This window comes from Solanum dulcamara, chromosome 6 (assembly GCF_947179165.1).
Source record: "Solanum dulcamara chromosome 6, daSolDulc1.2, whole genome shotgun sequence".
Classification (NCBI taxonomy): domain Eukaryota; kingdom Viridiplantae; phylum Streptophyta; class Magnoliopsida; order Solanales; family Solanaceae; genus Solanum; species Solanum dulcamara.
In genome coordinates this window covers 1,991,732-2,008,334 of record NC_077242.1, presented here as the reverse complement: position 1 = coordinate 2,008,334, position 16,603 = coordinate 1,991,732, and the positions used below count along the sequence as shown (strand labels likewise).

Here is a 16,603-nt window from a genome sequence, read left to right as displayed (position 1 = left end):
ACTAGACTAGTAATTACACTAATTTCAATTATCAGGTGACTTTCCAAAAAAAAACCTACATAAAATATGTCGATGACAAGTTTCAAACACGCAACCTAATATATGTTTCATTTTACTTATTTATTTAGCAAAAGCAAGAGGTTTATATAAATAATTTGGAAAAGAGAAAGTATTGCTTGCATTTACTTTTACTTGTCCATAAAATTGATATTTAAAAATTAAATTGTTACTGAAACATGTTATTCCCTCCCAAGTTAATTTAATAAAATATACTCTAAGCAAAAAACGTGGACGGCAGCCTAATTTCAATTATCAGGTGACTTTTCAAAAAAAACCCTACATAAAATATGTCGATGACAAGTTTCAAACACGCAACCTAATATATGTTTCATTTTACTTATTTATTTAGCAAAATCAAGAGGTTTATATAAATAATTTGGAAAAGAGAAAGTATTGCTTGCATTTACTTTTACTTGTCCGTAAAATTGATATTTAAAAATTAAATTGTTACAGAAACATGTTATTCCCTCCCAAGTTAATTTAATAAAATATACTCTAAGCAAAAAACGTGGACGGCAGGATTCGAACCTGCGCGGGCAGAGCCCACATGATTTCTAGTCATGCCCGATAACCACTCCGGCACGTCCACCTCATGCTTTTACACAGACCTTTATTTTAAAAATATACTTCACTTTAATCAACAGTTTGTCCATTATTCCCCTTCTGGATTCTCTCTTTATTCCTTCATCATCATCATCAAAAAGAGCAATTCTCGCCTCCATAGCGATAAACAAGCATCAATCAATCAATCAAACAAAACGAAATCTATAGGTCAACTCCCATAAGAAATGCAGCAACATCCCCCACCCCCCACCCCCGATTCCGATCTCCCCCGTCTCGCTAACATCAAAATCAAGTCATCTTCCCCACGTTTCCCACCACCTACCACTCCTTCCACCACCGATACCCCTACCGCCGGTGCTCAGCGTAAGATCGGAATCGCCGTTGATCTAAGCGACGAGTCCGCTTTCGCCGTTAAGTGGGCTGTAAATCAGTACCTACGTCCTGGTGACGCCGTTATCCTTGTTCACGTTCGTCCAACTTCCGTACTCTACGGTGCTGATTGGGGATCCGTTGATCTATCTATCGTTGATACTGAGAACGAGGAGAGTCAGAGGAAGCTTGAGGATGATTTCGATACATTTACTACTACTAAAGCGTCTGATCTAGCTCAGCCTTTGGTTGATGCTCAGATTCCATTTAAGATCCATATTGTTAAGGATCATGATATGAGGGAGAGGCTGTGTCTTGAGGTTGAGAGGTTAGGGCTTAGTGCTGTTATTATGGGGAGTAGAGGATTTGGAGCTACTAAGAGGGGAAGCGATGGAAGACTTGGGAGTGTTAGTGATTATTGTGTTAGGCACTGTGTTTGTCCTGTTGTGGTTGTTAGGTACCCTGATGACAAGGATAGTGGAAATGCTGTTGTAGAGCCGGTGGTTTCTGTTGCTTCAGCTGCCGAAGAAGATGAGGAGGAAGCAGAGTATCATGATGCTTCTGAGGATCGAAAAGGTATGCCGCTTGTTACTTTTTTTCCATTTCATGTTTCGCAGTAAGCATTTTTTCTTTCTTTGTGCTCTTCTTTTCGTTTGTTTGGATTATGGAATGCTGTTCATTCTACTTATTTTCTTCATTATTAAGTCTTTTATTATGTTTCTGATGATCTTCATGTATATTAGCAATCACTTGGTGTTGTGAACAATCAGGTTAGAGTACAATGGCTGATTTATTGTTTAATTTCTGCTTGACATTGGACATTGTTGCTCTATCTTTTTGATGATAAAATTTAGTACTACAAGTTAAGCTCAATTATGTAGGAGTAATATCAATTGAGAAGTTAAAAGGAAGTAAATGGGGATACTGAATTCAAAATTAAGCATTCCTCCTTCCTCCACTCTAACGGAAAAAAATGAAGTCTTTGCCTCCCTGACCGTTGCTAGATCGTCCATCCTCCTAAGCTTCTCTACCTCCATTGTCATCCCTTATCTTTCAATAGGGTTAACATATGTTCTGTTCCTATTAGTTGTCTTGATTGGCAAAAATGATTGGTTCTATTTTGCCATGTTGCAGGCTGTTTCTTTTAATATATAAGGATGAGCTTACTGCTTTTATGATTCATAGATGAAATTTCCTGAAATCTGATTTCCATAATAATTTGGGGAAAAACGTAATTTGGTCATGATTGTTTTTTCTGTTATTGACATCATACATCAGAACCCTGGGTATGAAAATTACCAGAAATGTGAAAAGGAATTATTTTGGGATAGTCAGGTACCTATTTCTGAGAGAACAATGTTGGGTAAGCCTGTTTTTAGAATGCTAACAGTCACACGTGTTAAATCCTAAAGTTAATCCTCTTTTAGTTTCCAAATGTGCTGTAGTAAATTGGTGTTTAAGCTCAACTTAAGGTTGGACTTATTAGTCGAAAAGAAAAGAATGGTTAGCTTGAATCAACCAATCCCTTACCCAAGATCTCATAGGTGAAGAAGTCCTCTATACTGAGCTTTTTTTTAGGGGCGCACTATGAAAGATATTTGGTGGAGGATAGCTGTGGCGTGCAATGTTGTTCCGTCACATGTTTCATACTGTGTGACCTATCCACGACTTTAGGCTATCTCTGAAGGGGATTGCCATCATTCAATGAGTGAACTGATGGTAAAACTGATCCTAGTAATAAAAGAAGAAGAAAAAGGAAAAAAGAAGAAGAGTGAAGTTGTGATAAATTAGATGCCAATTCCAAAGCCGCTTTTTCGAACTTGTCGTCTATCAAACGACACATATGCTTGAATTTGGCATTTCCAAGTGTGAGCAAAATCCAAGTCCATCTGTTTAATGACTTGGTCTTCTCAAGTCTGCTAGATGCTGTTCTTTTTATTATCTACATGCATATCATGGAACATTAGCTTACCTTAAGATTAGTTGGGAAAGAAGAAGTATACATGAAGATTGTAAAGAGTGCTTTGGTTCCAGATGATGTAAAGATAGACAACCCTATGGTTAATGTGCTTGTTAAGCCAGAAACCTGTAAGCATGGAGATTGGTGTAGACTTTTTGAGGCTATTATTATCCATCAGATTAAGTTTACTTGCACAGAAACACACTGACAATTCTGATAGGAAGTGGGTTCCAGCTCTTTTAAGAATATCAGTACTGATTCAGGAAGATGGCTGTTTAGATATTTTATTTCTTTTGAATGGTTTCTTTTGGTTGTCTCCCATTCAGGTTTTAGTCAAGGAGTTAATGGAATAAGATCAATGGTTTTGCATCTCCTTGATCACAGTAATGAAAATACCTAACTTCATCAGAAAAAAGAAAGAAATAAAATGAACGGGGCCAATATGTGTCATATTTACTCACATTTTATATAATTTTAACTTCTTCAAGAGATGGCAAGTATGGGAGTTGTACTGGCCTTTTTCCGAGGATACTTGCTTCTTTGACCATTTATGATGCTATTGCATAGCTCTAACTAATAAGTTTGTGTCACATTGAAAGAAGTAGAATTGACACATGAGAGAATAGTTGAATAACACATTGAGATTCTGTTTAGAAATGAAAGAGGGTTACGTTTGTTGACTGTCCTGCAGAGAGTTGCAACCTGGTTGAACACATCGTTAGCTATGGTACTTTTTACTGACTTGATCTTCGAGTATCATTAATTAGTCTGGGGAGTCTGCTTTTCAACGTTATTGAGTGTATGCATTAACTTTTGTAGCTCCTTCACTAATTCTCATCTCCATTTTTTTTGTGACTACAATTACTCCCTACTCCTAAAAGGGCAGCCCGGTGCACTAAAGCTCCCTCTATGTGCGGGGTCTGGGGAAGGGCCTGACCGCAAGGGTCTATTGTACGCAGCCTTACCTTGCATTTCTGCCAGAGGCTGTTTCCAAGGCTTCAACCCGTGACCTCCTGGTCACATGGCAGCAACTTTACCAGTTACTCCAAGGCTCCCCTTCAACTTCCTACTCCTACTGATAAAAAAATATTCTCAGCTCTCCATGCTTTGCTAAGATGTTCCTGATTCTTTCTTGACAGATTCATAATGAAGGTGGATGAGGTCTTCCCTTGGCTTGCACTTGTATTGACCAGCTTCCTCAAGAACCAGTAGGCCCTTCATTATGCCTGGAGTCATTTTATGTAAATGAACTGTTGTAGCTTGTCTCTCTCAACATCAACTTATTATGGTCTCTTCTTGATGATTGTATCTGTTATGTTTGTCATCTTCACAATATTGTTACTTGATTGCCTTTGGATACTTGCAGTGCAATCTAAAACTTTTTAATGACACGTCCACTAAATGCTTGTGTTTATCCCATTACAAGTCTGGTCATGCATTAAACAAATGCCTGTATTGATGGATGTTATAGTGTAATGCATCAAGATATGTTGCGTAAGTTTGACTGGGGAAACTAGAAGCTATCTGGATGGTTTGGTCTTTGGGATACTAATTCTTGAACTCAGGTACAAGCTAAGTGGCAACTCAGACATAACATTAGATTTTTGGATAAACAGTGACCATTCCTCAGCTGCAGGGGATATACTTCTCCTCTGGCATATATTTTCATTTGGATTCAAATGATTTGGACTATTTTGTCCAACACGTTTTATTCTTTTGGTAATAAAAGATTTATCAGCATTACTTAAAAGAGTCATTACATGAAAAATGGTGAGAAGCATTTAGGGTAGATAAGTTCTGAAGTTCAGCCAAACTATTTGCTAAAAGAGCTGAATTAACCAAATGAGGGACTGGCAGATGCATAACAACATTGGGTTTGGCCTGCTTGGTTCCTTCTCTTCACAAAAGATGTGCAATCATTGTATTAACAATAGATCCACAAGTAGGTAATGATTTTCTAGGTAGTCCCTTAACATTATAAAGAGAGAAATATGAAAAACATCCCTAAACCAATCTTAAAAGCACCCCTCTATTTGATTAATTGAATTTAAATACACTCCGATTTGTCACATGACACAGCAAGTGATCTCAAGCTCTTGTAGGAGCATTAAGATCTTAATAAAAAGTCGAGAGAAGTGTTGAAAACACCTTTAAACTTGGCGATAATTCAGGGGTGTATTTCACTCATGTTGCCAGATCGAAGGTATATTTAAGTTCAGTTAGTCAAGTAAATAAGTATTTTTAAGACTGTCAATAATTTTTTTAAAAAAATTAATAATTTACATCAATTTTAAAGATATTTTTAATACTTCTCTCCATTATAAATGAGTAACTATTTTGTTCACCAAAATGTTTCTACTTTCCTCACAGTTACAACAACCATTAAAAATCATGATATAATTTTTGTAGAAAAATGAAAAATAGATTTTAAAAAAAAGAAGCATGTGAGGGGCCACTACATCTATATGATCATTAAAAAACGACAAAAGAGTACTTGGTGAATATGAGTGAATATTGTTGAAAGAAAAACAATATAAGGGGTTTCAACTTTCAACACAATGAAATGCAAGATTATGTATCTATAACTAGTGTATTGTTTTGGATTTTATATTTCAACATGCTTTTCTTTATTCTCTTACTCTAACAGAGCATTATTCTAAGCAAGAAAAACGTTTTGTATTAAAGTTTAATACGCATTATAATGAAATTAATTGCTTAAATTCAATAGTCTATAAGTTTGATTAATACACTTCACTCAGCTACAAAAAAAAAGAAGCAAAGGTCGGGCTATGATATATATATTTGAAAATCAAATTAAAGAAAAAATTTTCCTTTATGGGAGCTCTTAAATATGCCCTAACATTTGTGTTACTAGAAAAAATTATCAACTTGGGTAAAACAAAAAAATTATATTAAATTATTTCCAAATTTAGAAAAGGATCATTTTCTTCTTAACAAACTATAAAAGAATTTAGAGTCGGAACATTATACATTTGTACTATATATAGAAAAGAGTATTTGAAATGTATATCAAAAATTACTTTTTATACTTAAATAATAAGTAGATCTTAAACAAACCACAGAGAGAAATTATTGACTTTGCCACTTGGTGATGTTAATTAGATAAGAGATCTCTTTCCTATCTAATCAATGATGTCCAAGTTAGTGTTGGAGTCGAAATATTCACTAAGGGGTTTAAAATATGAAGAAGTAAACATACAAAAAAAAGTTAAGTTAAAAATTCAATATTTACTATATAAATCATATAATTTTTATCGAAAAAATTTCGAATGAACCTCTTGATCACACGTGGCCCTGCCCCCGTCTCCAAGAACATGATGAAGCTTCGTTTGTTAGTTCTACATAGATGCATGCCTTGTACTTTAGTGATATGTACAGGCATTATTCAATCTATTTTAATTTATACAAATTTGTATCCATAATTATTTTTAATCATGACAAAACATACACGTATATATCTGATCAAATGCTCCACAAATATTCATTGATGGAAATCATTATAATTGATTAGTGAAGATGAAGTCAAAAAGCAATTTTACAAAATGCAGGCCTAATTCTCTTCTGTTTGATTTTTTTTTAATACAATTACGTTCAATTAACAACACAGAAATTATTACTGACAAATACTTGAAGCATGTGATAGAAAAAAAGATAAGGAATTGAAATTGAGTTTAAAAAAAGAACAAAAAGTCATGTTACAAAAGTGTGCAGGTTGAAAAACACGAGAGGAGCAATATTTTTTTTATAAGTTGTAGCAATTGAAACAAAGAAAGAGTGATGAAAATTTCTTCTAAGTAGTTTAGTTGCCGATTTACCATAAATCTAAGGAGTTTCGACAGGTAGTCGTAGTCGGCATGGAGGTGACTGGTGGTGGAATGGAGAAGTGCAAGGGAAGGTGGAAGTAAAGAAGATGGCGTATGCAAAGTTGATAGACACCAAAGATGAGGTGGAGAAGTGGACGAATAGGGAACTTTATAAGATAGCGAGGAAGGAGGCGAAGTCGATGGTTTCGACCGCAAAAACGACAGCTTTTGAACGCCTTTATGCTGAACTAGAAGAGAAAGGCGGGGATAGAAAATTGTTCAGGCTAGTCAGGGCGCGGAAGAGAAGGGCACGTGATGTGGATCAAGTGAAGTGCATTAAGGACGAGCATGGAAAAGTATTGGTAGAGGAGACCCTCATTAAACAGAGATGACAGTCATACTTCCATAAAATCTTGAATGAAGAAGGGGACAGAGAGATTGTATTGGGAGATTTGAAATTTACAGGGAGACATCATGATTTTGGGGATTGCAGGAGTATTAAGATCGAGGAGGTGAAGGGTGTTGTTCGTAGGATGCGATGGAAAAGAGCGACCAAACCTGATGAGATTTCAGAGAAATTTTAAAAGAGCGCGAGCTCGATAGGTTTGGAGTGACTAACAAGGTTATTTAATGTCATCTTTAAGACGACAACGATGTCCAAAGAATGGAGGTCGAGCGTAATGATCCTCCTATACTAAAATAAGGAAGATATTTAGAGTTGCAACAACTATAGAGGTATCAAGCTTCTAAGCCATACTATGAAAGTGTGAAAAAGAGTGGTGGAGATGAGGGTGAAGAGAGGTGTGTCTATTTCAGAGAACCAGTTTGAATTTATGTAGGGACGCTCAACTATAGAAGCCATCCATCTTATGAGGAGACTGGTGGAGCAGTATAGGAAGAGGAAGAGGGACTTGCATATGGTATTCATCGACTTAGAAAAGGCTTACAATAAAGTTCCATGAGAGGTACTATGGAGATGCCTGAAGGCTAAAGGTGTACCTATGGCGTACATTAGGGTGATCAAGAACATGTATGAAGGTGCCAAAACCAGGGTAAAGACAGTAGGAGGGGACTCAGAGCACTTTTCAGTTGTGATGGAGTTGCATCAAGGATCAGCTCTCAGTCCATTTTTATTTGCCTTGGTGATAGATGGATTGACGCGACAAATTCAAGGTGAGGTGCCATGGTGTATGCTTTTCGCGAACGATATAGTCCTGATTGATGAGATTCGTAGTGGAGTCAACGCTAAGCTAGAGGATTGGAGACATACCTTGGAGTCTAAAGAGTTTAAGCTGAGTCGGACTAAGACAGAATACTTAGAGTGCAAGTTCAGTGAGACACCCCAAGAGGTAGGCGCGGAAGTTAGGCTTGGTGACGAGGCCATCCAAAAGAAAAGTAATTTCAAGTACCTTAGGTCTATCACGCAAGGCAGCGGAGAGATTAACGATGATATCACACACCGTATTAAGGCAGGATGGGTGAAATGGAGGCTCACTTCCGGTGTACTATGTGACAAGAAGGTACCACCACAACTTAAGGGCAAGTTTTACAAAGTGGTGGTTAGACCGACCATGTTATATGGGGCAGAGTGTTGGCCAGTTAAGGTCTCTCACGTTCAAAAGATGAAAGTTGCCAAAATGAGAATATTGAGATGGATGTGTGGGCATACCAAGAGCGACAGGATTAGAAACGAGGCTATTTGAGACAAGGTTAGAGTGGCTTCGGTGGAAGACAAGATGCGAAAAATGCAATTGAGATGGTTTGAGCATGTGAAAAGGAGAGACACAGATGCCCCAGTGCAGAGGTATGAAAGATTGACCATGGATGGTTTTAGAAGAGGTAGGGGTAGGCCGAAGAAATATTAGGGAGAGATGATTAGACAGGACATGACGCAGTTACATCTTACCGAGGACATGACCTTAGATAGGAGGGTGTGCAGGACTCATATTAGGGTAGAAGGCTAGTACATAGTCTCGATATTTTCCCTTATTAGTAGGCGCATTAGCGCACTATAATTTCTTGTGCTCTGATTTCTGTTATTATCTATTACTTTCTGTACTTTGATTACTCTATTTTATCTGTGTCGCTTTCGTTATTTGCTTTTCCATATCGCTTTGAACTTCTTAGCCTTATCTAACCTTTTTTATGCTTTTATTGAGTCAAGGGTCTTTCAGAAATAACCGTCCTACCTTGGTAGAAGTAAGGTCTGCGTACACTTTACCCTCTCCAGAGCCCACGTTGTGGGATTTCACTGAGTTGTTGTTGTTGTTGTTATAAGTAGATTTTTTTATTTCTCACCTGGTGTTCAAAGTCCACGTTAAATCTCTGACTAAATTCGAATCACGTATTAGCAGGCTTATTCGAGTGGCACTCCCAATAATTATAAGTAGTTTAGTTAAGGATGAGTCTTATATGAATCTTCTTGGTTTCTTCATGAGTTTAACTCTTCATATCTTAAATTGGTTCAGTGAAAATTCTTATTTCGCCATTTTTTCAGACGATAGAAAATGCGTCAAAGATTGAAGGCTAAACCCATCGGTACCCTCCTAAAGTTGACACCAACTTTCACTTAGACACTTTAACTAGATTTTGTTCATTTTAGACTCCTTATGTCATCCTTCGCTGTGTCATTTTGACACTTTTTGCTGAGTTGGCAGAATGCGTGTATTGCACTCATTTTGAGCGCGTGAAAAACATTTTTTTGTGATTTTTTTTCCTTTCTTCTTCTTCCATCTTTCTCCTTCCACCACCATTCATCAAATGACCACCACATTAATTTGGAAAAATCTTGTAAAAGCATAGCAATACTCTGATTTTGAACAAAATAAAAACTACATTTAGATAATTCAAAAAGAATTTTAAAAAAATAAAACTTATTTTTGAATTAACCCAACCTACCCCCACCCCTGTTCTTCTTCTTCTTCAATCCCGTTTACCCTTTCACCGGCGGCGCACCGCCACCACTTTTAATAAACTCTCCCCCAACTCTTTATTCTTCTCCACTAAACCTTACCCCTTTCATTGGCGCAGATAGTAAACCATTGTTGCGTACCGAAGCTAAAAAATTCGTTCCCTTTCATTTTGATAGCATCAAAATCTTCCGCCCATTGCCTTCATTTTCTTCCCACTAATAATTCTTCATCATAATTATAAAAAACAATAACGAATTTTGCCAAAGAAAATAATCAATTCATATTATTTTCATAATAAAAATAGAGCTTTGCCGAAAAATTTGAGACTTATATCTATATAATAATTAAAAAAATGAAAGAAGGAAAAAATGGAAAAAGAATTGGAGAAGGTGAGAGAAAGAGAGAGAGAGGAGAGGTGAGGGCTAGGGTGTGTGTGTGTAAAGAGACATGATTGCACTGAGGGGGAACATTGAACTGGGGAAGATGACCCTTTTTTTTTCTTTTTCATTTTTTTGTTATTTTTTTTAATTTAGGTGTATAAGCTGAAAAATAAAAAAATAATTTATTTTGTGAACCAAACTGACATGTCCTCCTTTTATTAGTCAGCATGTCATGTCATCCACTAGTGGATTACATATATTTTGTAATTTTTTAGCTGATTTGCAAAAAATGTATCAAAATGACACAACAAAGAATGACATGAGGTGCCTAAAATGAACAAAGTCTAATTAAGATATTCAAGTGAAAGTTGGTGCCAACTTTAGGGGGTCATAGATGAGTTCCTCCGAGATTGAATGTAGGATTTTCTAACGAAGTATATGGTATATAATATAGAATTGTACTTTTCTGCCCCTAACAAGAGATCAGGAGTATTTTGTCATTCTCATCCTAGAAAAAACTTGAGAATTTATATATGAGCATAGACAATAAATTAGTTAGGTTCAGACAAATTTAATACGTATTGGTTCTTGCCTTTAATCCTTTCCCCTTGTAAATTATAGTTTTTCTTAAATAATGCTCGACCTAATTTTGTTAACTTCTAACTTTGTATATACTAATTACCCCACCCAAAAAAAATAGATAAAAAGAAATATAAATACTTTTTTACCTCTAATCGACCTGAACAACATATAACAGATCTCTTCATCTCTTTTTTCATCATATATATATATTACATTATCAAGTCGAGGTAATAAATTCACTTCAATATTATACTTCAAAAACAAAAAAGCATAAGAGAATATATATTAACATCATAAAGTGGAAGTACCTGGATGTAGATATTAGCGCAAGTTACATCAAAAGACACATGTATTACCTTCTAATCGATCTAAATAACATATAACAAATCCTTTTATCTGTTTTTTTAAAATTAATAATGAAATATCCTTCATCAATATTTTACTGAACAATAAAAGATAAAAAGAAAGAAATTGAAGTACCTGATGTAGTATGATCATTAATCAGCACTCCAAATTAAGGGACATAGGCATACATGGAGAATTATTTATTTGGCATAGATATCTCTCATGAGCCGAGGGTCTTTCGGAAACAGCCGTCCTACATTGGTAGGAGTCAGGTCTGCGTACACTCTACCCTCCCCAGACCCCACGATGTGGGATTTCACTGGATTGTTGTTGTTGTAGATATCTCTCATGATATTATAAGCACATAAGTTGCATAGAAACATAGAAATTTAACTAGGGTTGCAAATCAATAAGCCCCAAATCATTCATGTATTGCTTATATCCATCCAAAACAAATAAAATAAAAGGAAATGAGATATAATGTTTCCTTACCTTCTGATTGAGCTGAACAATATAGAACAAATCTTTTCATTCTTTTCCATCATTAATAAAATATCTTTCACTATTTCACTGAACAACAAAATGATCAAGAGAAACATTATGAAGTCGAAATTCCTGATATAGTTTGATAATTACTTAATGATCACTCCTTCAAATTAAGGCACATATACATGAGGAATTATTTATTTGACATAAGATATCATCATCTCTCATGAAATTAATAAAACTAGGATTGGAAATCAATAAGCCCCAAATCATCCATGTATTGCTTAGATCCATCCAAAAATAAAATAAAAAGAAACGAGATGTTTTTAATTATACCTTCTAATCGATCAAAACAACATAGAACAAATCTTTTCATCTTCTTCAGTATTTTACTGAACAGCATACAAAAGATGAAAACATTATCATGAAGTAGAAATACCTGATATCGTGGTATGACAATTAATCATCGCCCCTTCAAATTAATACACACATAGATATACATGGAGAATTATTTATTTGGCATAAAATCATCATATCTCTCATGATATTAATTAGTACAAGTAACATAAATAAAACACACAAGAAAAAACCTAGCTAGGGTTGTAAATCAATAAGCCCCATATCGTCCATGTATTTCTTAGATCCATCCATTAAACCAGGACTCAATCTAAACATGAGAATACAAAATTCCATCTGATTAAGTGCTCCATCACCATCCAAATCTCCTTCAGCCAACATGTAAATCAACTCATCATCTCTTAAATCATTCAAACCAAGATTCATTGTGTTCCTCTTCAAACTCTCATAAGTTATTAGCCCTATACTCACATCCATAAGCAAACAGAATCCATTACAAAGCTCCCTCATGAATCCTTCCGCTCCTAATCTCTCCATCATCGAAGGGAAATAATCTTCGAATCCAAAAGGATCATCACCCATTTTTTTATTGGTGTGTATGTGTTGTGTGTTTGTGTATATGTCTGCATATCAATCTATCTATCTATCTATATATATATAAGTAATGAAGGAAATTAATGTGTGGAGGTTGTAAAATTGTTGGCTTGTAAAATTCTCCTTCCTGGAAGTTGCATGAAGAATCATTTGAAAAGCACAGCACACTTGTGAAAAAGGAGTTGTTTTTTAGTAAAATCTACGGGAAAGCCTTTCCTCACAGTACTATTTCTAGGATTTGAATGATAACGATGGGTTAAATTAGAGGAATCCCTCGGCCCACAAAAAAGTTGTCTCCATTTGTGTGATTTATAGGTCACAAATTTGAACCGCAAAAATAATTACTAATATTTGCATTAATAATTTATCTACACTACACCTCTTGAGATGTGGTCCCTCCTAGAACCCTGTTAATACAGAATAATTTGTACATTGGAACTGCCCTATATGCCCTGAATGATAACGATGTCTACGTGTGTTTTAGGGTACATGTGTGATGGGTCATACCATTAACCATTCATATAATTGCTTCTAGCGCTATCTAGGGCAACTTTTGTGGGTTTTGCCCATTTCCATATTTAAAAATATTCCTAAATCTGAATCAATTATTAAGTTCCTATCTTTTCTTGTTTGATTTGTTCTTTTCAGGACTTAAAAAGGAAAAATTAGCGACGCTCCACTTATGTCTCTATAATAATAATATATTTCGTATAATTTTATAAAGGGTATTTGAAGAAGATGATTTATATGCAGATCTTATCCCTACATATTTTTTGAAGGTAGGAGAAGTTATTTTAAAGATAGGCTCTTGGCTCAAGTAAACCATTTCAAAGCAGATATAAAAAAGGAATACAGTATCAAAGAAGCCATGATGAATGACTTATGTCTCTAAATAATTAAAAAAAGGGAAAAGGTCTTGATATACCCCTCAACTTTTTCATTTAGAGCTGATATACTTTCCATTATGAAAGTGACACATATATATACAAATGACTCGCATATATCCCACCATTATAAAAGTGGCTCAGATATACCCCACAACTACAAAAATGATTCACATATACTCTTTTCATCTGAAAGAAGTGAAAAAAAAATACTTTTTTTATTTTTAAATTTTTTAAAAATTCATGTATGGGGTGGGGTATATTTGTTTTTGAGAAAGTAAATTAAAATAAAAAAACATCCATACATGATTTTTTTTATAGAAAAGATTAGGGGTATATTTAATCTTTTTCACACAAGAATAATTTTTTGACTTCTTTGATTATCATTATTTGAGTTTCTAATTTTTATTTTATTTTTTCTTTCATTTTTTGGTGTAAAAATAAGAAAAATGAAAAAAAATAAAGTGTGAATGGAAAAAAGAGAAAAAAGTAGGAAAAAAATTTAAAACTATTTTTGGCGGCTATATTGTAACTGAAAACTTATTTTTTTTATTGCAATATTGTAATTTAGTTTTTTTATCTATAAAAAAAAATTGGGGCATGTATGATAAATTTCACAAGAAAAGTAGTGAGAAAAATAAATTTGACCATCAAAATAATAAATTCAATTTAGCTGTTGAATCAAAAAATTAAAATAAATAAATTATGTGTGAGAAAGATCAAATATAACCTTATATTTTTTTAATAAAAAAACTTTAACTAGTAAATTTAAAATTAATTATGAGTCACTAGGAACATATCAATTCTAAATGATAAAGTTGAGGGGTATATAAGACCCTTTTTCCCTCTAAAAAATGTGCTCAATTCGATTTAATAACGGATTGGCGATGAATGTGTATTTTAGATTGCAATTTACGTTCAATCTTCGACAAGTTTCCTTTTAAATAATCGCTAATGTATCACTCCGACTAATTTTAAATGAGTGTCTCTTAAGATTTTAGCACACACGTGTATTGTTTTTTATTATTTGATAAAATTATCCTTTATATAATTATATCTCCCCAAATTACGCTATACATCTCCTTAGATTCGTTTATTGAAGCAGTAAGAATTTGGATAGAATAAATATCTTCCAATGTTAAATTCCTCCCATCACTATTATCCAACAGTAACAAGATTCATCAAACCATATAGAAAATAATAATCTAAAGCAGAATAAAAGCAATAAAAATGAGATAAAACAAGACAAGACAAGAAAAGAAACGTGGAAATAATATCAGTTAAGAACAGAAACATGTTGCTGCAAACGTGGATTTAGAGTTATATCTAACAAAATTCAATAATTTTGATCAAAATTATATATTTATATTAATAAATTAACTTAATATATATAAATAATTTTGTTTACATAAACTCAAAATTTTGAATCGACTTTTATCTCAAGTGATAAAATTCCAAGTTTAGAATAGTAATGCCACTAATATAGCAACTTTTGGACCATCCTAGATCTTGATCTAAGAAAAAGAGGGAGTTCTAATTCAATCTCCTATTTAAGGTTGTACTTTCTGCTTCTTCCATTGAACTTCAGATGTCCCATTATTATTTTTAGTAAATTGAAGTATTTTTTATAACTAACATTTTTCTCTATTAAATAAGCACTATATATTATTCCAAATTCGTCTTCTACAAACTTTTCGATAGAGTTAAACTAGAATACGGAAATGGAAGGAAATGTACGTACTGAATGTTTTCCTTCAGTATGTTAAGTCACAATCGATCTTCTCTGGTCTTTTGGTTGTAATTTATAGATATATTTTATTAATTATTTCATTTCTTCTCCGTTTTAATTTATGTAATGTAATTTAATTCATCATAGAATTTAACAAATAAAGAAACTTATAGTGTTGTAATTTGTGTTAAAGTACACGTTGTAACATATTTGTGGACTTGTAAAAACTCAGTCATAACTAATTTAGTTTTAAATATAAAAATGTGTTATTCTTATTAAAACATACTCATACGGAAAATAATATCACATAAACAGTAAACAAATAAAGAAATTGAAAAAAATAACTAGAAAAAAAAATACCTCAAGATAGAAATTTGACGATCGAATTATTTTATTTGTAACCATTTTTTTCATAATTGAGTTGTTAATCCATATTCGCTACGGCAAGAATATAGCGATCGAAAAACTATGTCGTATAAAAGATATCCTTTACATTGCCAAGATTATTAGTGCATCATGTGACACTCTACTGGCTTAAGGCGTAATATTATTACTATATTATTGAGGCTAGTGACGTGTCAGTTAGTTAGGTTGTTATAACTAACTTATAATTAGTCAGTTAGCATATTCAGTCAGTGCACAAAGCAGTAGTCAGTTAGTTAGAAGATCAGTAATGATCCAATATATATATATGAAGCATTGCAGTTAGTTGATTGTAATCAAGGTTAATGGAATAAAATCTCTCTCTTCTTCATCTCCAAATTGTTGTGAATTTCATTCAAGAGATCTCAAATGTCCAGCTCTAAATCCATGGTGTAATCCGTGGTAGCTGAAGTTTACATGGTATCAGAGCACTCGTTCAAGTGTGCGCATTTCCGCGAAGCATCAACTCTATTGATTTCATTTTTTTCTTTTTGATCTCGATAATGGAGGAGACACCAACAAATCGTACTGAGCCAGCTATTGATCACAATGATCCATTATTTCTGCAAACAACGGATACACCAGGAAGAACTTTGATCATAATTCAGCTAACTGGAACAGAGAATTACACTTTGTGAAGCAGGTACATGAAGATTGCTCTACTTGGCAAGAACAAACTAGGTTTTGTTAATGGAAGCTGTGCAAAATATTCATACACTGGAGCATTGTTGAAGAGATGGGAAAGGTGTATTGCGATTGTCCTCTCATGGATTATGAATGTAGTTTCAAAGGAATTGATGAAAGGAATTGCATATGCATCTGATTCTCGAAGAATTTGAGAAAGATTAAAGGAAAAGTTTGACAAGGAAAATAGTGTAAGAACTTTCCATCTGCACAAGGAGATAGCCTTCCTCACTTAAGGAAGCAATACCGTGTCAGTTTATTTCTCCAGACTTAGTGATCTCTAGGATGAATTTGATGCCTTGATTCCTCCTCCAACATGCAATTGCGAGACCTCAAGAGTATTCACTGAACACATACAAAAGTACAGGATTTTTCAATTTCTTACAAGATTGAATGACTCTTATTCTAGAGCTAAGAGTCAAATTCTCATAATGCAACCATTATCTAGAT

General features: G+C 34.1%; 2 protein-coding genes and 1 non-coding gene across 5 annotated transcripts; 1 reads left to right on the top strand and 2 right to left on the bottom strand.

The window, feature by feature from the left end:
* Window positions 1-567: 567 nt before the first annotated feature.
* On the bottom strand, window positions 568-649 carry TRNAS-AGA (transfer RNA serine (anticodon AGA)). Its single transcript has one exon. It is a non-coding gene; the product is annotated as a tRNA-Ser (tRNA).
* A 68-nt stretch (window positions 650-717) lies between these two features.
* Window positions 718-4,342, top strand: LOC129892114 (universal stress protein PHOS34). Of its 3 annotated transcripts, none has more exons than XR_008767270.1 (3): window positions 718-1,569; window positions 3,840-3,992; window positions 4,093-4,342. XR_008767270.1 is itself a non-coding variant. In XM_055967660.1 (3 exons), exons 1-2 carry the CDS (start codon window positions 849-851, stop codon window positions 3,960-3,962), a joined length of 849 nt encoding a protein of 282 aa, XP_055823635.1. In that variant the 5' UTR covers window positions 718-848; the 3' UTR covers window positions 3,963-3,992; window positions 4,093-4,342. The 3 variants fall into 3 exon arrangements, 2 of the variants coding, with proteins under 2 accessions (XP_055823635.1, XP_055823636.1); XM_055967660.1 differs by having other exon boundaries at window positions 3,835-3,992; XM_055967661.1 differs by lacking the exon at window positions 3,840-3,992.
* A 7,585-nt stretch (window positions 4,343-11,927) lies between these two features.
* Window positions 11,928-12,492, bottom strand: LOC129892156 (calcium-binding protein PBP1). Its single transcript, XM_055967709.1, has one exon. It carries the CDS (start codon window positions 12,419-12,421, stop codon window positions 12,077-12,079), a length of 345 nt encoding a protein of 114 aa, XP_055823684.1. The 5' UTR covers window positions 12,422-12,492; the 3' UTR covers window positions 11,928-12,076.
* Between the last annotated feature and the right edge of the window lie 4,111 nt (window positions 12,493-16,603).